The sequence below is a fragment of the Neophocaena asiaeorientalis genome, unplaced genomic scaffold (genome assembly GCF_003031525.2).
Source record: "Neophocaena asiaeorientalis asiaeorientalis breed wild unplaced genomic scaffold, Neophocaena_asiaeorientalis_V1.1 scaffold601, whole genome shotgun sequence".
Taxonomy (NCBI): Eukaryota; Metazoa; Chordata; class Mammalia; order Artiodactyla; family Phocoenidae; genus Neophocaena; species Neophocaena asiaeorientalis.
Window position 1 is genome coordinate 1,775,689 of NW_020174793.1, and position 23,501 is coordinate 1,799,189.

The following is a 23,501-nucleotide window of genomic DNA, read 5'->3' on the forward strand; positions in this document are numbered from 1 at the left end:
GCCTCTCACTGTTGTGGCCTCTCCCGCTGTAGAACACAGGCTCCGGACGCGCAGGCTCAGCGGCCATGGCTCACGGGCCCAGCCGCTCCGCGGCATGTGGGATCCTCCCGGACCGGGGCACGAACCCCTGTCCCCTGCATCGGCAGGCGGACTCCCAACCACTGCGCCACCAGGGAAGCCCTGTCTAATCATTTTGTTGAATTTTTTTTGAGCTCTTATAAGTCACTAACCATAGATAAAAGTTCTCTTTTCACTCTCTATCCACTCACCCTGAAATAAGCCTTTTTTATCTCTAAAGGAAGGATATTGCTACCATTTTATTCTTTAGTCTGTACACTCCATGAGGGCAAAAGCTTTGACTACTCTTTTCACCACCAGGTCCCTGGGGACTGGCACAGAGCTTGTCACCTAACAGTAGTCAATAAACATTGAATAATAAACTAAAGAATATTACAATATTTAGCTCTGGTTTGAAACATTTACAAATATTAAGATATTTGTTCTAAATCATTCTCAATTATATGCAAAAGTTACATATATGTGTGTGTCTGTGTTTGTGTATTTATATGTAAATACAGTTGGCTCTCTATATCCAGTTCTGCATCCTCAGATTCAACCGACTGTGAATTAAAAATACTTGGGAAAAAAAATTCCAGAAAGTTTCAAAAAGCAAAACTTGAATTTTCCACATGCTGGCAGCTGTTTACATAGCATTTGTATTGTATTAGGTATTATAAGTAAGCTAGAGATGAGTTAAAGTATATACAAGAGGATTGTGTAGGCTATATGCAAATACCCCACCACTTTACATAAGGGACTTGAGCATCTAAGGATTTCGGTATCCATGAAAGCTCCTGAAACCAACCTGCTGTGGATATCGAGAGATGACTATATATGAACTATTTTCCCTCTCAAAATTTAGTTTATTACCATACTGAAAAGAATCATTCTAGATATACCCAAATATGTACATTTTATTTTTTAATATATGACTCTAAAATTTTATTTATGCACCTTAAAGTGATTTGTTTCTAGAAACTAAAGTTTACTAGGTTTTCCAGGGGGACTATTTATGCAACAAATATTTACTAAGCTTCTGCTACAAATAAGGTGCTAAAGAATTTTGCAGGAATACAAATGTGAGAAAACTTTCTGACCTCAGACAGCATATAATTTACTGGAGGAGATAAGAGATTGATTTCTCTGTGAAAAAGACAGCCACTTTTTGTTCAACAAAACAAGTCACAGGGCTTCCCTGGTGGTGCAGTGGTTGAGAGTCCGCCTGCCGATGCAGGGGATGCGGGTTCGTGCCCCGGTCCGGGAAGATCCCACATGCCGCGGAGCGGCTGGGCCCGTAAGCCATGGCCGCTGAGCATGCGCGTCTGGAGCCTGTGCTCCGCCACGGGAGAGGCCACAACAGTGAGAGGCCCGCATACCGCAAAAAACAAAACAAAACAAAAAAAAATCACAAAAGACAGAAAGGGGGTTCAGGGGGTTAACGTATATCGATAAATTAAAAGGCAATTTTTTTTTCTTTGAGATGTGACTTTTAACATATTTTTTTTTAACTTCAGATTCTGGAAAAACAATCTAAGCCTTTGAACTTCAAATTAAATCAAATAAAGTTCTTTAAAATACAGAGATAATATGATGAAAACATCTCTCTCAAGTGGTGTGTTTTTTTAAAGAGAGGAACTCCACCTGAAATGTGCAACTTTCCCAGCTGTTTCAATCCTTAATTGTGGGTGGTTTCTGTGTGGGTGCAAAAATAAGGGTGGTAAAAGAAAATGGAAAACAATAATTCAATTGTCCAACTGAGAGCCATAAAAAAGTCAAATATGCTTCCTCTACAGAGTTCAAAAGAAAATGTTATTTATATAAACAATTTAGGCATTTGGAAATGTTCCACTTTAATAGAGGACTTCCTGATTTATATAACCACATTTAAGTGGGTTGTAATGAGGGTTCGTAATAACTGATGGATTTTCTTTTGATTCAGCAAATGAGAAGGTAATTTGTTTCCTAGAATTTAATAAAATCACAGGTCATTTTTTTGAAGAGTTCAGTTGTGGTTGGTAATGGCATTGTGTCTGGTTTGCTAACTTTTTCCTAAGAGATGCCCAAGGAGAGTCTTATGGCCACACTCTACCTTATGCATACCAATATCATCAGACAAATGGTAGTAGTGATCTGTATGGATGAGTATCTGTAGCTCATAACTGAATTCTGAAGAAAATCTTTACAGAAGCATTTTCAATTTGGTAGCTTAACAGCTGAATTTTATTAGTTTAACTTGAAGAAAATAGGTGTGTTTTTTTCTTAGCTAAAATCATTTAGGATCATTTAAGTGCATTTCCTGGGTGTATAAATATACTAGTTCTTTTTAACCTGAAATACTACCTTTCCATTAGACCTAACAAGATGCATCCTTGAAGTGAATGAATTTATTTGGTCAAAGATTTATGCATTTTCCTCCAGTAATTCCTCTAACAAAGAAAATGAAAACCATTTTTCAACCACTCCCTTGAAAAATGTCTTCTACTTCACACCCTCTGAGCAAGCATCAGTGATCACTCTCAGGCTTCTGTCTAGGCGAGTTCACTCAACCACTGTATTACACTGATGCACACCCAGCTTCAGAGAGGTAATCTAACAACAAATATTTGCACCTGGGCAAAGCACTGCTTGCTCAGGAAGATTCAGTAAAGTCCCTGTGAGTTAAAATGTCACTATTTTAAATTAATTTCCTACAGTCTCACCTTTCAACGTATGTTCCAAAAGAATAGAAAAGAATTCAAAACAGAAGGCACATTCCAGCCAATGCAGTATACAAAACTTGGTTCGGTTTGAGTTACCATCTGTCAATCTGTACACATAAGATTTGTAAGGGGTTTAAAAAAAACCATATAACATGCTCTTCATTCTAAGAACTATTAAGCACTAACCATTATTGCTCTGTGTGCATATCTGTATTCAAAGCAGAGTAAATACCTGAACACAAATACATGAGTTAAGTCAGAACTATCTGTACAATTATCAATATTATGAAATATATTTTGATCTGAATTACCTACTTCATGGACTCATTTCTCCACTCAGAGTTGGGAGCCATAACCTTAGTTGACAAGTGCTTGTACGCAGCCTGTCTCTACCACAGGAATTTTCTGTTTACGTATGTCTAAAGGAATAAGTCCCCACCTAGAATATTTACTAGCAAACTGACTCTCCTTCTTGGTAAATGTTTAATCTCTTGAGTGCAAAGTTCACATTGTCCAAGACTTTCCTGAGCACTACAATAGGCCATCACACAACATCGTCAGCCAAGCTATTTATGGAAAATCACAACTGGACTTTCCAATGGTTTCCAAGATTACATAGAATGAATGAGCTTTGCCTCATATTAATGACTAATATTTTTATTGGCACCGGTTCAGCGTGACTAACAATATCTGATTTTGTTTTTAATGCAGACTTTTTTTAAGACTTGGTTAAAAGTGATTTCAAATTATAGGCACTAAATATGCATAACAAAAACCACAGCCTCAGATTCACAGTAATATCTTTGAGCTTCTACTTGTTCAAATGAACCACTGTAAAGAGTTTTCAAAAGAATAGTGTTTTATTTTCTGTAGAGATAGTTTTTTTATTTCCTACTAGTAAGGTTTTAGGGCTGATCACATGACATTAGCAATTCCCACACACATACCAGGATTAATGCAGTAGGTATTGTCTTTTGTATAATTATGGTTAAACAACGGTACATTTTGTTTCCAGTCTACCCATATAAATTTATTATTTGAGGAGGCCTGAATCTTATACCAGTTTGTAATCATTCTTTTCCCCTCCATCACCAATTTCTAACCCCCAAGCGCCCAGCCACTCAATTCCTAACTTACTCCTAACTCAGTGTCTTTACTCAGTCCAGAAAAATGAAGTAGCATAAAAAGTGGGCAGTTAGAACAGCTGTGGGAAGTTAAGTTGGATGGTCTCCCACTGGGCCAGCGCTGTGGCAGGCAGATAAAAGGAAGCAATCAAAAGTTCACAGGCAGCTCAATCATCCTTAGAGGAGGGAGGAGCAATGGCCTCTTGCTGCTGTAAGATGGAAACGAGGTGCTCAAAGGAGAGTACAGGATGCTGCCCTGCTTCGGCAACTGACCTGCTCCCTGAGCCACAGGCATTCCCCACTGGGTCCCAGACAACTAATCCCACTTTGCTTCCTTCCAAGCCAGCACTGTCTCACTGGCACCAAAAAACAAACAAACAAACCGGCAAGCACAAGGCCAGAGGGTGGGAGCAGATGGGGACAGCTGAAGAGTGGGGCCGATTTACAGGACAGACACAGGCCTACGTGCCTAACAAACTCCCGGAACAGCTTCCACAAGTTGAGTCATCATACTGATATAGTAACAGAACCCTCTTTTCCTTAACTTGCTCAAAATCTGTTTTTTGCCCTATTCTACCGTAAGCACACTGAAAACAGACATCTTACTCATCTTCTACCCCCTCCCACCACCATAACTTATATGCAGAAAGTCTGCAAATGCCTTGACTTTACAAGTTATTTTGCACTGACACTGCTCCCTTATAAAAGATGAGCTTTTTTTGTAAGTCATCATCTTCAGTGGTTACATCAATGGTAATTCTCAAGGCTACCCTGGCTGAGAGTATTACGGCTATTATTCAGTGCTAAGAGTCACAGCTGTCCCTACTTCATTCCTCTTATTAAATCAGAGGAATAAAGAAGAAGCTGAAACTGGGGCTTCAACAAGCTACTTTTTTTTAACTTTTCATTTTATATTGGAGTATAGCCAATTAACAATGCTGTGATAGTTTCAGGGGCTCAGCAAAGCAACTCAGCGGAACATATACATGTATCCATTCTCCTTCAAACTCCAATCTAGGCCGCCACATAACATTGAGCAGAGTTCCCTGTGCTATACAGTAGGTCCTTATTGGTTTAAAGACAGCTGAAACTTTGTATCTTCCCCTGTGGAACTGAAGCTAATGAAGGTAGGTAAGGATAGTTCTTGCCCTCCATTCACACCAGCCTTACCCATTATTCTCAGGGATACATTCTTAGATCACTGTCCTTGGTACAACAGCTTGCGTTAGCCTCACAATTCCTCCATGTTTGGAATGATTATTCAGTCTTCTACTACTTCTTTATTATATACATAGTTATTTTTAACTATTTACAGTGTATTTGGGGGCTCAGTAAAAGGATAAAAAGTGCCGGATGGTGAGGATATGGGAATATATCTATAATTTTACATTGGTTGTTTCAGAAATAATTTTTGTTTATAAATCTCTGTCCTCTAAAAGTTAGGTTTTCCTAACAAAGCATTGGTGTTCAAATCAAATTCCCAATAGGAGTTAAATAAGTCTCCTGATTTAAAAGTAGCGAGCCATAACATCTACCCCTATATAGTATTCACCTTCCACTCCCCAATGCTGGATTTAATTCCTCAAAGCCCTGAAAGCATTAGAACTTAATATTCAGTGCCTATCATAAGCTTTCACATACTGATCAATTTACACCTTTCCAATCTAATCTGTAATAGCCACAACAATAACATCCATCTAGACAAAGTGGAAAGAGAGAAACAGAGCAAAGTTGAGATATCAAGTTCACCACACCGAGGGGGAAATCGCCTACCATCCATCTGCCTGCAAGGTCAAAGAGCATAATGATTAAAAACGCCCACCTCTGCCATTACTCCATGTGGCTTCAAGAAGGAATTTTAAGTAAGAAGCTTAAAGGAAATTGTGAAATATGCAGAAATATATTTATTGCACTGTTAAAAAGTAAAAGACCAACTAGAAGCAGTCTGAGTGTACTAAAGAGATTATTTCATAAATTCATGTACATGAACCTATGGAATATTTTAAAATCATAAAATCATTAAAAATTACAATATCTATAAAAACCCAGAAGTATTTGCTAGAATCCTCTTTACAAAGGAGAAGTAACAAATTATATACAATATGTAGTTATATGTAGTAAAACTATATTAATTATATTAGAAAAAGATACACATAAGTGAAAAAGTTAAGTTTATAAGGAAAATTATATCATTTATACAACAATTTAACCAAAGGTTTACCATGAGTCAGACCCTGGGTCAGGTGCTAAAGTGAAATGATTGAAAGCAAAAAAAAAGAAAAAGATCTGGCCTCTGCCTTCTTGGATTTTACAGTCTCATTACTAAGTGAAAATAATTGCTGTTATGTGAGCATGTGGGTGTTCTTTCTTTCTTCTAAATAATAATGCTACTATATTAGTATTTTAGTAATATAACCAAGGCTTTTGTCTGGTGAGGTGTATTCCAAAGCCAATGTTGGGGGCTAGACATTTATGACACAAACGTCATGAAATGGCACACAGGATGACAATTGTTCCAGCTGTCAGTGTCACGCGATCACTGATGCTGGCCTTCCGCGTGTGTCCTGTAAAGAGGAGGAAGTCACGCTGCCTGAGGCCCAGGTGGCAGCCCTCTCCCTCCTTCCTAGGGGCTCCCTACCTACACCTCAGCCAAGTCAGGCTCAGCCGCCTCTCCCCACAGACCTGAGGGCGTATAGAGCCCCTCATGATCCCAAGACCAGCCCCCTCCACACCCCCTCAGCATACGTAACACTCCTAAAGGAGCAGACAAATCAAGCAACCACCTGGCACAGCTCCTCTGGAAAGGCCAGCTGGGCCATGTGACGACTGCACAACACGCACCCCACACCAGAAACAGCTTGTGTGAGGGCTGTGCACGTGATTTCTCCAGATGGAACTTTTGTGAATGTAACAAGCTAAAGCCACACAATGAATTGGAAACTCATTCGGCTTATCTTCTCCTGAGAGCTCTTTCCTTTCACAGCTAGGTTTGGACCTGACACTTTAGGTTTTCGAAAACAGTAAAAATGTATTTTTTAGAAATACATATATAACTGACAAAACTATATAAGAAAAAGAAAAGGCAGAGGAAGGAGAGGAACATGATTGTGGAGAAGCATGTCAGGGATTCCAAAGCCCTGCTACTCAAAGAGAGGTCCGTGGACTACTGACACCGACATCACCTTCAAGTGCGTTACAAACACAGAATCACACACTCCATCTGAGACCTTCTGAATCATAGTCTGCACTTAATGAGATCTCCAGGTGTATCATATACACATTTAAGTTTGGGAGTCACTATTCTAAATGCTTGTAATATTCTATTTTTACCTGGAAGGTAAGTACACTTAGCATATTATTCTCTAAAATGTATGCACATATTTTATAGTCTTCTGATTGTGTGACTCTAATCCAGCCTACAAACGGACCCCATGTCTACAAACTGTCATGTAGGGATTGTTAAAATGTGGGGAAAAGAATGCTACATGAATCTGATCTTCAAACGGTAAAAACTCAGATACAGATAAAACTTGAGACCACATAACCCAACCTCTTCACTTATGGGAAATGAAACCATCTGATTCAGGAAGGGGTATACCTTCACCAGGGTCAGATTGCTAAATATCTGTGGCAAAATCATATGAGGGCTCAAGTCTCCTGATCCCCAGTAATGTTCTGTGTCCTACACTAATACTGGTTAATACGTCCTGACTGATTTTTTTTTCTTTATAAACAAATACTAAAATTAAAAGAGAAATCAGTATTAAGTTTAAAAAAAAGTAAGCTAATTCTTAAACCAGTACCTTGTACGTTTGATGGCAGATGACCAATATGTATTTGTCTGAATGAATGATTCACTTTGAGGCAAAGAAAAACAGTGTTATCCACATCTTCTCAAAGGGCTGAGCTGAATTATAGAATGGTTAAGTAATTACCTTATGGAAAAAACCACAGAGCTCAATTTTAAAACAATTCATAATACTCTCCGCAGAAACCAAAAATTCGCCCTTATGCTTTTATCAAAGTCAGAATATTTGACATATTTGGTATTTGGGTGTGTGAATCTGTTTGATTTCAATCAAGTCATTATCTGAAGTAAGACTTTTAAAATGATTACTTAGAATACTGAAAAATATCACAACTCACCAATACTAATTTCATCATCTGTTTCAGCATCACCAATACATTCAAACTGGAAATCTTGCAGTGACTGGGAAAATTTCTGTACTGCCATAGACAGATCTGTAATTAAAAGTTTAAAAAAAACCCATAAGTTGAAGGTACAATACCATGGAATACTCAAGAGTTTCCACATGTATTTACATAACTTTGCTGCTAATGCTATATTGACCAGAACCTTTTTAAATACCAGCTTGACAAATTTAAGCAGAATTTAAAGAGACTACTAAAGAAATATTTTAGGGATTAGATCTGCTCTGCTTCCAAAGCAGATTTGTCCCTTTAAGAAAGTTTTGGTGCCAGTTGTGTATTATCTGGAAGCCAATTTCCCAAAGCCTTTATCAAAGAATTACCATTCATTCCCTATAAATGGAGCATTTATTAAAAAAGAAGAAGAAGAAGGAATGCTACCAGGTTACTGGTGGCAAAAAAAAAGAAAAGTAGCGAACCTTTGATTAGAAAGGGTCACCAATGTTATTCTATACAGACAGGGAATGTGGAGCAGATAGGGAATGTGTTTTTACCAATAAACACATTCTCATTCTAAGGTGAAAGGCCACGAGAAAAGTTGTTTACGAATAACCTTGTGATTTATAGGAAATCTCAAGCTAAACATACTCCTCAGTCCTGACTTCAGTCTGAACAAATTCCAGAGAGTGACTAAATCCAGAAGAAGAATTCTTCCTTAATCATGGAGAGAATAAAGAAAAGCCCAGAATAATGAGAAGTAAATTCCTGGGAGGCAAAAGCCTAGGATGCAACCTAACAGTGACTAAGAATGCAGACTCTGGAGCCAAGACGGCCTGGGTTGAAATCCAAGTCCTACCATTTACTCATTATGTGACCCTGGGCAAATTTTTTTAACTCCTCTGGGCCTCTATTTCCTCATCTGTAAAGACTGAATAACAGTAGTATAACCACTTCATAGAGCTGTTTTGAGGACTAAGTAAGGTAACATTTGCAAAGTGTTTAGAACAGAACCTGGCACTTAATAAGCACTATTTATGTTTGTTAAATAAAATTAAATCAATCTGACAGTGCAGCATCAGGGAAGCTTTAGAGGTCCCACCTCTCAGAGCTACTGTGATCTTCCATGCTAACCCTTCACAGAAGTCTATGCCCGTAGGAAACACATGTTTATGGAAGTCTGTCTACACTTTATTTAATGTTATCTCCCATCATTCAATTCTGATACCTTGAATGCTTAACATTTAATTCAAGCAATAGGACTTGACAAAGATTCTCTCCTTGGCCAATCTTCAGTCGGGTTCCTCTGAGCCCTCTTCTTGACTATGCCTTTACTTTGGCTCTCTGTCCTCACTGGGCCTACATAGACCAGTTTTAGCAAAAATCCTGCCAAGTCAGTTTAGAGAATATCTAAACTGATATCTGATCAAATTCCCCATCCCCCACCTTTGATGCTTAAGCCCTTGACCTGCCTTCACCAAGAATCCTCTGAACCTTTACATCTTCTCCTCTTAGTAACTTTCCATCCACTGACAGCACCCCCTAGCCCCGCCACCCAACATGCTCCTCGGCTATAAATCCACATTTGTTCTTGTTGCATTCAGGGTAGAGCCTGAACTCTCTCCCCTATTGTGACACTCTCGACATCTACAGCATCCGACCTGAATAAAGTCCTCCTTATGATTTTAACTAGCATCAGAATCATTTTTCTTTAAGAGAACAATTATGGCCCGATGCCTAGACGTGACACCAGGACTTAATGTGGTAACCCACCACTCATGAAACTGCAAGCCCAGGTACCAATCACAGTAAGCACCCATGAGTGAACAGGTCTCCAAACAAGGTCACTTACTGCACCATGTGAATCAAGAACTCACTAACACCCTCACCAACAGGAATTCTGAAGACCACAGGTCTTGAGCCTCAGAGAGGCTTTTAACATACACACACACACACACACACACACAGAGATTTTTTTAAATCTTGTTTGAAAAAATAAATTGTGCTCTGGAAAGAGGGTATCACTACTCACAGACTAACACCTCTTCCCAAAAGAGGGGTAGAACTTTGGTGCCAGCTGCACATTCTACTTAAGAGGTACTTTGGATTTAGGAGAATAGAAAGGTCTATCAGCTTAAGAATGGTTCTGCTTTGGGCTCTCAGGAAGAAAGATGAAAAGAGCCTCCTTAGTGGATTGTTAGTCAATGAGAAAAACAAAGCCTTCATCAGAACTAGACTTCACCAATTGGCTGTGAGGCCCTAGACAAATCATTCACCCTTCACAAGACCTGGTTTTCTTACCTATGGAACAGAGAAGGAATACTCATCTCACAGGTTGTTATAAAAACTAAATGAGGTCTGTGCCTGGTACAGGCTAGGCAACTTAATAAATGGCATCAGTTGTTATCATTCAAGCACAGCTCAAAAGGTGGGAAAGTTGACTGGCCTTCCAGACAAAAGGGACCCATGCATGCAAAAGTATGCATTTATCTGACATTGCATAGCTCTGGCTAAGGGTAAAGAAATCATAACACTTATATCAAATGTTATGAGAAGACACACACACACAAAAAAAAATCAGACTCCTAGGATAATTTTTAAGCCAAACTGTGTGCAGGTACTCTCCGTGAGAAAGGGACAAAACATTCCATTTAACGTTTATTTTTCCATGTACAATATACAGGCCTTATGCTAAACTGGATTTGAAGTCACAGATGGAATTCCTAAAGCAGAGTGGGGGTAGTAGGTAATATGCGTAGATCAGGATGCTTAGGAATTCTGTAACAGATAGCCTTCCTTCTCTCCCCTCATCACCACAAGTTCCTTTGAGTTTCCCCTCAAACTCAAGGAGATACCTGGAAGCTTTCTCCTAGGGCGGGGGTCCCCAACCCCCAGGCCAGGACTGGTAGTTGTCTGTGGCCTGTTAGGAACCGGGCTGCACAGCAGGAGGTGAGACACGGGCGAGCAAGCTAAGCTTCATCTGTATTTACAGCCACTCCTCATCACTCCCATTACCTCCTGAGCTCCGCCTCCTGTCAGGTCAGCGGTGGCATTCGATTCTCATAGGAGCTCGAACCCTACTGTGAACTGTGCACGCGAGGGATCTAGGCTGCGCACTCCTTATGAGAATCTAATGCCTGATGATCTGGCTGGGGAGAGGCTGCAAATACATATTATCATTAGCAGAGAGGTTTGACTGCACAGAGACCATAATAAATCATTTGCTTGCAGACTCATATCAAAGCCCTATCACTGAGTGGCAAGTGAAAACAAGCTCAGGGCTCCCACTGATTCTGCATTGTGGTGAGATATATAATTATTTCATTATATATTACGATGTAATAATAATAGAAATAAAAAGTACACAATAAATGTAATGTGCTTGAATCATCCTGAAACCATCCCCCCTACCCCGGTCTGTGGAAAAATTGTCTTCCATGAAACCGGTCCCTGGTGCCAAAAAGGTTGGGGACCGCTGTCCTAGGGAACTCCTGACATAAAACCCCACAACCAAACATTTCTTCCCAGACCATTCTTTGCTTCCCATGGCCTTGCTCCTTGACTGAGAAAGGTAAGCTGCTTCGTCCTTTCACAGAGATCTCAGTGAGTACACTGTAAAAATTCCCATGCCTGAACAAAAACACAGGAGCCCACTGTCCATATAGCCAAGGGATTGAGAGTATGAGCTCTAGTGGCAGATGAAATGGGTTAGCTTCCCGCTTCTACTAACCAGCGGCATGATCATGGCAGCCTTCATAACCTCTCTGTACCTCATCTGTTAAGTGGAACAGAACCCATCTCTCAGGGTTATTGTGAGGAGTAAATGAGTTAATATAGATGAAGCATTTAGACATACAGCTAAGCACTTAAAACGTGTTGGCTGTTTCCCTGTTGCAAGTCTCAGAAAAGAAAGGAAAAGGGAAAATTTGAGGAATGAAGGTGGCAGCTGTAAGGCCTTAGACAGCCTTGGAAAGTACTCAATAAAACCGTCTGTTGATTGCAATTTCAAATTCTCTCTTGGTGCACTGCAATCATGCCGTGACAGAGACTACCTGATTATTCAGTATTTCTGTGTAAGAGATGGGTGTCTATTTCAATGCTGGATAGAATCAAGAATTCATGAATGATCTTCATGAAGCATAATGAGACAGGACTATACACGAAAATATGCTTCTCAACTAGTTCAGATAATCCCAAAAATAAAGGGGAAGTTCGAAAAACGACTTATTTTCAACTTCAAGTGTCATGAGTTCTTGATTTCCTTTTGTTTGTTCTCATTTTCCAACAACCAAAGTAATGATGAGGTCAAAAATGTGACCAAAGTAAAGAACTTATGGTATTTTCTGGCAGTCATATGAATCCATCTGAAAAATGAGGAATCCAGTTCACACTTCTAATTTTGGCTCCATCTCCCACTGAGTGCAGTTCTGAACTAGAAAGAACAACACCTTTCACTGACTTATAACTCCATGGAACACACTCTTCCCTAATTGTCTAAGATTTCTAAACAATGGTCAGATGCACAAAAGAGAAGTACTGGTACTAAATCCTTGTAAATTAAATTGATTCACATCCAGTTATATAGACCTTGAATTTAAGACCTAATTCAGTTCTTAAAGTTTACTGTTGAATTTTAAAGTACCAAATTGTGTAATGACAGAATCTACATTTCTCTTAAATACAAAAAGAAAGATCAAATGTATAAAGCATGACAAGCAGGGAATCTAGCATAGGCAAGACTGTCTCTTTCTCCCTGTTCCTACTCAACTATTAGAACATGAAGACAAACAAGGAAAAAATCCCAGTCGGAGACACCCTGGCTATCTATATTCAAGATGAAGGTGGAGGAGTAACATTTACTAGGGGTCAAAGCTGTACATAGTAAAGATGCTGCAAGTATCACATCACTCGTATCATATCCTTTCTATTTACCTAATGAGTTAAGCATAGGGTGCCTTCACATGTATTCACATTATAACTTGGAAGAATTACAGTAGGCTTTAATTAGTCAGCAATGTTTTTATATCAAAGAGTTAACCCGTAGCACCCACGATTAGATGATGCTAATGAAGCACTAAAACTTCATTTCGTTAGAAACACTTCAACCTCATTAGAGAAACTTTTAAAAAACAGTAAATATTTAATTACAACTCTTCTTACACAGACTTAAGAGCTAGAGTTACCTGTTACTTTAGAAGTGTCAATGGAATTACTTTTACAATGTTAGCTATATTTATCTCAGAACAAGTACAACCAGCCAGTCCATTGGTTTAAGGCAGTTTTTCTTGAAATCTGGCTGCTCTGGGATGAGATTTTACAGTGCAGAAGGAACACAGGATGAAGCCATGGGAATACAAAGGTAAGAACAGAATATATCCCTCCCTCAAAAGGGCACAGTCCTATACGGACATGAGGTATGTAAATAAATCATATCAGAGGACAATGGATAAAGTCTCCGACAGAGGCTAGTAATAACAACATCACCGCAGACAGTACTTACTATGTGCCTGATACTTACCCAAGAACTTAAGGTAAACTAAAACCATTAATCCTCACAACAGCCTCATGAAGTAGATATCATCACTCCCATTTTACAGATGAAGGAACTGAGGCATAGAGAGGTTAAGTGACATCCCCAAGGTTGCTCAAGCTAGTAAATAACAGCAAGGATTTTGACCCAGGGAGCCTGGCTCCAGAGTCCCCACTTAACCGCACTGCCAGATGGCTCTGGGCACAGAGGTAACAAATAAGAAGGCACAATCGGTCCAGCTGGAGTGCATGGGGGAAGGCTCCTCAGAGGATTCAATGAAGACAAGAACCTGAAAGATGTGACAACACACCAGGCAAGGCCACATTAACAAAATGTCCAAAAGCTTTCAAAAGGCAGCTTCTACCTACACATCCAAACACCTCTATCATGACTCACATCAAGCTGAGTACCACCGGCAACAGACCATCCAGTCTCTTGTACCTATTTTTATATTGTTATTCCACCTCCTTAGGATAGACTCTTCTCCCAAGTTCTCTTTCAAGTCTCTCTCTCAAGTCCCCATTTCCTCCAAAAAGGTCTTCCCGATCCCTTTCAATGTGGCATTATTGCCTCCTTTATACCTCCTACTACATGTTGTGACGCTCTTGCTGTGCTTTCTTTATTTTACCTTTTATCAAGTTATTCATAAACCTAGGTTATCCACCTTATTTTAGATAGTGTTTTAAAGGTAGAAAACTTTATCATCAATGAACACTACCCAAGTATCCACTACCATATCTTGTATACAATTAGAGCTCAACTGTTGAAACCATTAATTTCTGCAAGGTGGATAAATACCTAAGCCTTCCAGATCTAAAACATGAGTTATCCACTTTCCAATATAAGAAGCTTTCATATACATTCACAATAACAATAGCAATGGTGTCGGTAAGATGTTTTACTCTTTCAAAGTTCTTATGTATTTTTCTTAATTCTCACACAAAGCTATGAGGGCTGAAACTCTGAAAAGTTAGGTAATAACTTAATTTGCCCAGAGTCTAAGAGCTTGACTCCAACCTGGACTGCTTCCCAAATTGGATGTTCTTTCTACTACATACCATAGCTACTTCCCAAAGAGTAACAAGCATTAAAACCAGGGAGCATGTGACCTTTAGACAACATCTAATTAATCCCTTACCTGCTGTATAAAATCTAAGATAGTAAGACTCTCTGTACGGAGCTATATGAGAGTGAGCTAGGTATGCTTATTAGCCTGGAATAAGCTACAAGCAAACATATATTAGATGGTCTAAAAGTCAAAGGAAATGCACATTCTTTCTTGTACTTTCTAGTGCCACAAGATAACTGAATAATGTTCTAGCTGTTAAGCTTCTTAAAGGTAGGTATATATTCTTCATCTCTCTTCACCATTAGTGCCCAAAAGAAAGCAGACAGAAAAGAGAACAAAGGGACCAGGAAAAGTTTACACCAACTACCAATGCATTCATAACATAAGAATCCACCATAGATAAATTACTGAAAAGCTTATGGTACTGGGAACATGAATATCACTGCAAGCCTTAATAATAAACAAACCATACATTATATAGGAGAATACGTCACGGAATTACCAAATAAGCCTTGGCTTTTAATACCTGCAGTTATGCTTTTAATGTTCTCTCAGAGAGCTGCAAATGTCAGATTGTTAGACGGAGAAAAGTCAGAGGAAAAGAACACCGGGTTTGTGGCAAAGTATAAGAAAGAAACACAATGAGAACTTCTTGTCAGTAAGAATCATTCCTATGGCTCTTATTTGAACAAAGTTTGAAAATGCCTACTTTGCTATTTTCTACTTTACATAAATGGCTAGAAAATCATGGTTATCCAATATTATTAAAGAAAGTCTTCCTAAAGAAGGTCCAAGACAAAGCTTGGTACTTATATGTTGAGGTGAAGTGAAATTAACTGACTGACTTGTAATAATGGAATCAAGGAATTCTCTTTCCTTGAAGCACTAGAGAAACACTGCCGTGTCCATGGGAGGTGAATGGAGACAATCACCAGAGGGCAACGGGGCACGGATGTTATTCTTCATCCCCCTGGAAATGCAAAAGGCACAGACTACACTAGGCCACTAAATTAACTTGTTGTATTCTAGGATGGAACAACATGATTGTTTTGGCATGGTAAAACAAAATTAGCCTAGCTCTAGACAGCCTCATTCATTTCCACACCAGATATGCATTCAGGGTTATGTGAGGGATGTGCTCAGATAGGGGAAAAAAAATCCTTCCTTAGAATCAATCATTCTTTCATGTCATGGACTAAGTGTTCACAAGACTCAGACAGACATGGACACCAATCCACCACTTACTGAAATATGGCTTAGAGCAAGCACTTAGCTTCTCTAAGTCTCAGGTTCGTCATGTACAAAAGGAAGATACTAATCCCTTACAAAACTGTCATGAATATTATGTGAAATGGACTTAGCACAGGGCCTGGTAAAGAACAGAAACTTGAAATTCTGGTTCTCAACAAATGTTAACTATTAAACCACTATTTATTATGATGGCAAATGCAGAATATGAAATATTTTCATTGTAAGCATAACATATTTAATCTGTGTATTAAATTACTATCTTCAGGAGAGGTTCAGCAAAAATAAATAGTGGTACTGGCCTCTAATGAAGACCAAGCAGTTTGTAATCCCATAAATGGTATGTGTTTGGCAAGCAGTTCCAGAAGATTCCAGCCTAAAAACAACAAACAGGAACCAACACTTGGCCAGATTTTATCCATAGTTTCTATAAAGCTACAAATTCCATAAAAATTAAAAATGAAAAACCACAAAGACTTCACTATTGCTACAACACAATTTAAAAATAGAAAGCTGAAAGGATGAAATAAATCACCCATCTTCCTACCCTGGGGGAAAAACTTGGTGCGGGGGGGGCGGGGGACAGGGGGAAGGGGAGGCGAAGAAAACAATGGCACACTGCAGTTTCTCTGGATTTTTCTTCCTGCTTCAATAAGCATTCCTTTGAGATTTCTCTTCCTCATACTCTTTCCTTCAGGAAAGATAAACCTATCTTTAGACACCTTGTTTTAGCTCAATACATGTTTTCTTTTAAAAAGTACTACTTATGGGGCTTCCCTGGTGGCGCAGTGGTTGAGAGTCCACCTGACGATGCAGGGGAAGTGGGTTCGTGCCCCGGTCCGGGAAGATCCCACATGCCGCGGAGCGGCTGGGCGCGTGAGCCATGGCCGCTGAGCCTGCGTGTCCGGAGCCTGTGCTCCGCAACGGGAGAGGCCACAACAGTGAGAGGCCCGTGTACCGCAAAAAAAAAAAGTAAAAAGTACTACTTATGTATCTATATGCAGGCAAGTCCTAAGTGGAGATTTAAGTTTGGATACTGGAATTCCAAACAAAATTTTATAAAATATCCCACTTGACTTTTTTGATTTAACTAAAAAATATTGAGTTATCCAGCATGGAGGACCTTGCAGGTTTCCTAGGCTTCTCAGCAACACTGGTTATGGCCTGGCATGCTTTCCTGGACTTCCTGGTCTATCTTCCCACACATGACCTCTTCCTTAGTCCAATCATTGTTTTCTGGGCATTTACAACTTATGCTCTTATTAACAGATTTGGTAATGGAAAGTGTTTAGTGTTCTAGCTTCACTTCTAGCCCTCTTTTCTCTTGACCACCTGAAGTATCTCTCTGCCCAAGATAATGACTCTGGAAGAGCATTTTGTGTTACCTTATCTTTCATGTCACCTATCAGCCTATTTCCAACTCTTAAAACTTACTTCCCTTTTCCATCAGCTCCTTCTTGGTATCATATGACAAACACATTTGTGATAAAATCATGATTTGACTAGTTTAATCATCTTTTTAAAGCACCACACTAAATTATTACCTACTAGGCAAGTCAAGCATATCATCTTTCCTCTATGATTTTTAGGCCATCATTTTTCTCAAACTGGTCTTTGTACCTTCAATGTTCCAGCCAAACAGAACAATCTAAACTTCTGTTCTCCCAGCATCCACAGGGTCATTCTTCATGTTGGAAACAGCCCTTTGTCTCTGCTGTGACCTTCAATTGTCTTCAAATGAATCAATACTCACAGTTCCACTGTGAAGCTGGATTATACCTTACAAGAGCAGCTGGCTATACTTGAGGATGGTACCTGGAGCTTCCTTTAGTTCTTTTAAAGCAGCTTTAAGACCTGCCTCTTTCTAGATTAATCTGAAAGCCCCACCCTAAATAATCCAACCAGGGCAACACATTTGCTGTTTGACAGATACCAAATACTGACATGCCTTATGGCACACAGCAGTGTGCCAGGAGTTCAGAAAGCCATGAATACTTTCAGTGTATCTTCTGGTGCCACAACATTTATTAGAAAACTAAAGAGAAGGAAGTGAAGTAGTTTTATCCTGTTTTACATTTTTTTTAAATGCCAGTATAGCAGAATTTATATGAAGTAACTTGTATCTTGTTACTTCCACTGAGGCAGCCAGTTTGGGTCATGTTTCCAGACTATTGAGAGTACATTTTCCCCCTCATCTGATAGAAAATTCTGAGAAGTACTATACTACTGTAATCTAGCTCCTTTTTGAATGTCTACTGATGTACCCTACATTATAATTTTATTATATTATATATATATTTGTGTGTAAGTCCCATTACCCTCATCAAACATTAAGCCTGTGATGGGCAGAGAACCTCTTCAGTCTTTATTGCCTTCAGCATAGGGCCTTGAAAATAAGGGGCTGTCAAATAGAATAGAATGCAAAAATTTAGAGTATTTAGAAAAGGTAAAGTTAGGCCTTTCTAGGACTGGCAAAGAGCAATTAGAGATAAAAAGCCAGGTGGTTAGACTCAGACCCGGATCTAGCTATAAAAGGGGCTATGGAAACAGAGGAGCCCCAGCAAACAAACACACCTGAGGATCTGGACATCAAGTCAAGTAGATGAGATTGGAGGGCCAGAGGGAATGGCTAAAAGGTTCTTTCATTTAGGATCTGTTGGTTAGCTTTGCAAAAAGCAAAGCAGTGGAAGCTGACAGAAGCAGCCTAGGTATTCTAGGTGCTAACCTAAAATCTCAGTATTGCTTTAGAATAAACCCACCTCTAAAAATTATTCTGGTAATCTAATCAAGCTCAATGGGGAGAGCATCCAGTTAAAAATAAAAACTAAAAATAACCTAAATGTTCCACAAACTTAAGTCACTACAGAGAAAGCTAGTCCAGGTTTTTATTTCCTTGCATCATCTTCTAATATAAAGAAGTCTCATTTAAAAAAATGATAAAAGCAAGGATTTTGGCGCCAAACAGACTACCAGTTTTGCTATGTGGGCAAGTTACTTAAGCTCTTCAAGTTTCAACTTACCTGTTTGTAAAATGAGGATAATAGTAATATACCTACTTCATAAGATTGTTGTAGTGACCAAATGAAATCATGCATGTAAAGTACATAGTAAGAGCCTGGCAAATTGTCATAATTGTAACTGCAATTATTTTTAAGGAGGAAATCATTGGCTAGAAAGACACACTACTCTTGTCTCTTGGTTACTACTCCTATGTTAAGCTTACCTCTCAGGACCTAAAAAGACACCTACCATTATATGATGGCACCAAATTTAATGCAGTCAAAGTGCCTGCCGACCAAGGAAACACTCAAGGGATACCAAACATTATTACAGTCAATTGTCTCTATTCCAAAAGGTAATTTATCATTTACTTAAGTGCATTTTCCCATCAGCAGTTTAGCATCATGCACCATTAAAAAAATTTATACCACACTCATATTGCCTCTGATGAAACTTCAAAGTATCATTCCAGTGGTTAACAGATATCTGCATTCCAGCATTCCCTAAGAAAACACTGCTAGACCCAATAATGAAATCTGATTAACCAAGCAAAGAAACAATCTAACATACATGAACCTCCAAAAATATTCTAAGTTCAATTTAAATGAAGTGATGAGCTTAGAATGTGGGTATAGCATAAGTGGCTGGCTATGTTTTTGTTGTTGTTGTTGTTGTTGTTTTTATTTTGGCTGCATTAGGTCTTCGTTGCTGCGCGTGAGGCTTTCTCTAGTCGCGGTGAGCAGGGGCTACTCTTCGTTGCCTTGCACGGGCTTCTCATTTCAGTAGCTTCTCTTGTTGCGTGCAGAGCACAGGCTCTAGGCGCGTGGGCTTCAATAGTTGTGGCATGTGGGCTCAGTAGTTGTGGCTCGCTGGCTCTAGAGCGCAGTCTCAGGAGTTGTGGCGCATGGGCTTAGTTGCTCCTAGGCATGCGGGATCTTCCCGGACCAGGGCTCGAACCCGTGTGCCTTGCATTGGCAGACGGATTATTAACCAATGCATCACCAGGGAAGCCCTGGCTATGTTTATTGTGACCACGTATTCGGGTTTTCACTATTGCATTTTTATTTATTTATTTTCTTTGGCCAAACTAAAGTATATTATATCATGTAACATCATGGCTATCCATGAACAGTAACGGTGGCAAAATAATTTTTTCACATAGCAGCATGACTAACATCCTCTTAAAGATTGGAAATATTTTATAATGAATAGTAATTGAAAGCCGAATACATAAGCCTCTGTCTTGGACAAGATGTGGAAGTATGCTGGCATCATGCCTTGTTCTTCCAAAAGGAACAGAAAAAAATAACACTGCAAAACAAGGCTGAGCCTGGGCTGCCAGGGAAGTAAGGGCACAAAGATCATTATTCTCCATTTACACAATGTTTTTTGTAAGTTGTTTTCAATAAACTTGCTATCCCACATGTCTACAGACTTCATTTTTCTGCTGTCCTACCCCATGTTGAAACATTAAAGCAATGTTTCAGAATATTTCAGGAAAACTTGCATTCTAACAGTGTAGTTTCCATTTTGTACCGTTGGGCCAACACCCCATCCCATGTTTAAGGTACCACAATAGAGATAATTTTGTTGGGATACGTTATTTTATTACTTTTTAAAGTTTCAAGTGTTATGCTTTTAATAAAATGACTTACTATAGCCATCTCACTATCTTAAATACAAATGATGAGATTTTTCAAGTCATATTTGTACTCCTTATCTCACTAGAAACCTACTGGGCAAACAGACTGAGTAGATAATTACCTACATTCTACAGATGAGAAAACTAAGGTGCACGGTTAAGTGACTTTTCCAAGCAATAGAATCAGAGCTGGAATCTTAATCTCCCATGTCTAGGCCAACCCTCCTCTTTCCATACCGTCTTAAACAAATAATCCTCTTACACCTACAATTCTACCGTACTGGGGTTAGCTCAGTAGTAAAAATTTTTAAAAACTATTTTTTTTACCAGACCATTTACAGTTTTCTTATCATTTCCTCACTTAAAAAAAAAATCCTCATTCTTATGGATCTTACTGTCTCCATTATGTAACTAGTGTAACTGTTGGTAAAAATGTTTTAAGTGGCTTTGAAGAACATACTTTAAACATATGATACATTTTATTTTTATTTAGGGGTGATTGATTATACTCATCGAAAAACAGGAAGATAAATCTCAACCTTTTATTCCAAAAACTAAAACTCATTCACCTAAATACCATGCTGTTTGAGTTGCCAACATGCATGCAAAACCATAGGTACAGAGTCAGCAACTGCCTGCTGTGATTCTGAATAGCTGAGACTTTTATTTAGCAATCAGAACTGAGGAATTCCAACTGTGTCAACTTGTGCAACTATGTCTGGCTTTAGAGCTTCCCACACTCTGGGAGACAGATTGTCTCTAATTATTTTATTGCTGCAAAAAAAGGGACTTTTCATAGAAATTATACACAAAATTTATGTCAGGCTTTTATCAGACAGCATGTAGTCAACCCATGATTAGGCCATCCTTCAATTTAAAACTTAAATATATATGTGGCTTGCAACTCTTCTTACCTGGTATTTTTTATTTACTTCAGAACTTATTAGTTCCTCGGCTACTAAAATTTTAAGGTGATTTACCATAGTTCATATATTCTAAGCTGCTAAATCGTAAGCCCCCTACCCAATTTTAGAGATAGTAATATAAAAACTACAACTTTGGCTCCCTGAGTCCCAGTATATCTTTATATTTTATATTTCGTCCAGTCATACTGAACAACGGCATCTTTTGCAGCATCTGACATTGTCAAGTAAAGCATTATCCCTAACCTCAAGGAGCTAATAACCTGACAAAACAAACAGCACACAGTGCATTGCCTCGATTGCCTTTTCCTATCTTTGAATGCCAGAAAAACCTAACACCAGGAAAAGCCTGTTTCAGAAATATTTGATCTCTGTTGTCCCTAACCATTATGAGAGTGGGAAATAAGAAATCAGCTCTCTCTAGCTTAGCTTCTCATTCTTTTGAGATATAAAGGGGCTGAAGCCTTGAAGCCACCCAGTCCCTTGGGCTTGTTTCTGGGCTCCAAGCCTAAAATAAGGGCTAAAGGGGGCTTCTATCAGCTGTGTGCTCGTGAAAGCCATCTGAGACCACCAGAAATGCTGTAACCGTGGGATTGTGGGCAGTATTTCAACAAGGGCTCTCCAGATAGTGAACAAGACATTCAGGCACTATAGACTCTCTGTATTTTCAGAAAGAAAATTCATGAAAGAGATATACAACCGAGAAATGAATTTGTGTATACAGTTTCTGTTTGCTCCACATGCCCCCTGACCTTAACTTTTTAAGTATAAAAAATTCTCTATAATCTAAGACTCACATTCAGTTCCAATGCCATGCAGTTTAGGGAGGCAGCCCATTGTGATTCAAGGTCAGCGACCTTGATGGTAAATGAAGTAACGTTTGTGCATTAGTTACAGAGGCTGGGCACAGGTAAGTACTGTCTTCAGCGGACTAATTTAGTAACTTCAGCTACATCAGAATAGTGAAGGATATAACCTAGACTTCTCTCTGAGAATCCCTAGAAATCATGCCTATGAGTGACTAAAATCTGCTACTATAGCAACACTGCAAAGTTACACTGAATATCAAACTAACAACATCTAACTTATTAGATCATTTCAATTAAATTAAATGGTGTATTTCTTCAATCACAACCCCTCAAGCCAAAAGAGTAAAGAAGTATTGGCCGAGTAGAAGTCCTTAAGGTTTTAGCTTTACTGAATTGTAAACCTGATAAATAATCAGCATATCAATTACATATAAATGCAAACATTTGTGCTTTGAACTTGCACCTTGGAGAAACTGTCTGCCTAAGTAAAGGTAAATTTTAACCCTGCATGAGTTGCAACTGCAATGAATCCTCAGTTAAGTACAAGTGAATGAGTTTCTTATTGAAAATGTTATGATGCAATAGATGAAAAAAATAACAAAGTGGTTCATTTTATCAAAACTTTCCCACAGAGGCTCATTTAGTCAATCAAAAGGTATGTATTAACTTCCTTATCTATGAAACTTCTACATTACTTGTTCTACAAGATCCCACTTCCTTTCACCCAGACACTCTGGTAAGTAAAAACTGGAGTGATTTGGCATGTCAAACTACTCCATGACTACTAAAGATTAGTGAACAAACTGCAGAATTATAGACACTGAAGAAACTACTTTCTCTAACCCCAATCAAGTAGCTCTGAGAAGAGTTTGTCAACTTGCATATCACTTAATTGAGAATCACCTCCAGATTCTAAAGGCAGTACAAGATGAGTGATAATAGTATACCAGCTAGTTAAAAATCACTAAAATAAATGAAAATTTACTTAAATGTTTTTCCCTCAGGTTAAGAAGAAATTGGTTCTTAATGTTCACAGCAGCATTATTTCCAATAGCCAGGACATGGAAGCAACCTAAATGTCCATCAAAAGAGGAATGCATAAAGAACATGTGGTACATATATACAATGGAATATTATTCAGCCATAAAAAGGAATGAAATTGGGTCATTTGTAGAGACGTGGATGGACCTAGAGAGTGCCATACAGAGTGAAGTAAGAAACAGAAAAACAAATATTGTATAATAACACATA

At 38.8% G+C, this 23,501-nt stretch overlaps 1 protein-coding gene across 1 annotated transcript in view; it reads right to left on the bottom strand.

Moving 5' to 3' along the window:
• ARHGAP42 (Rho GTPase activating protein 42) overlaps positions 1–23,501 on the bottom strand; it is a 282,967-nt gene that overhangs the window by 203,895 nt on the left and 55,571 nt on the right. Inside the window, exon 2 of the mRNA XM_024760359.1 lies at positions 8,030–8,125. Coding sequence (XP_024616127.1) covers positions 8,030–8,125 — 96 coding nt within the window. The remainder of the gene's footprint in view (positions 1–8,029; positions 8,126–23,501) is intronic.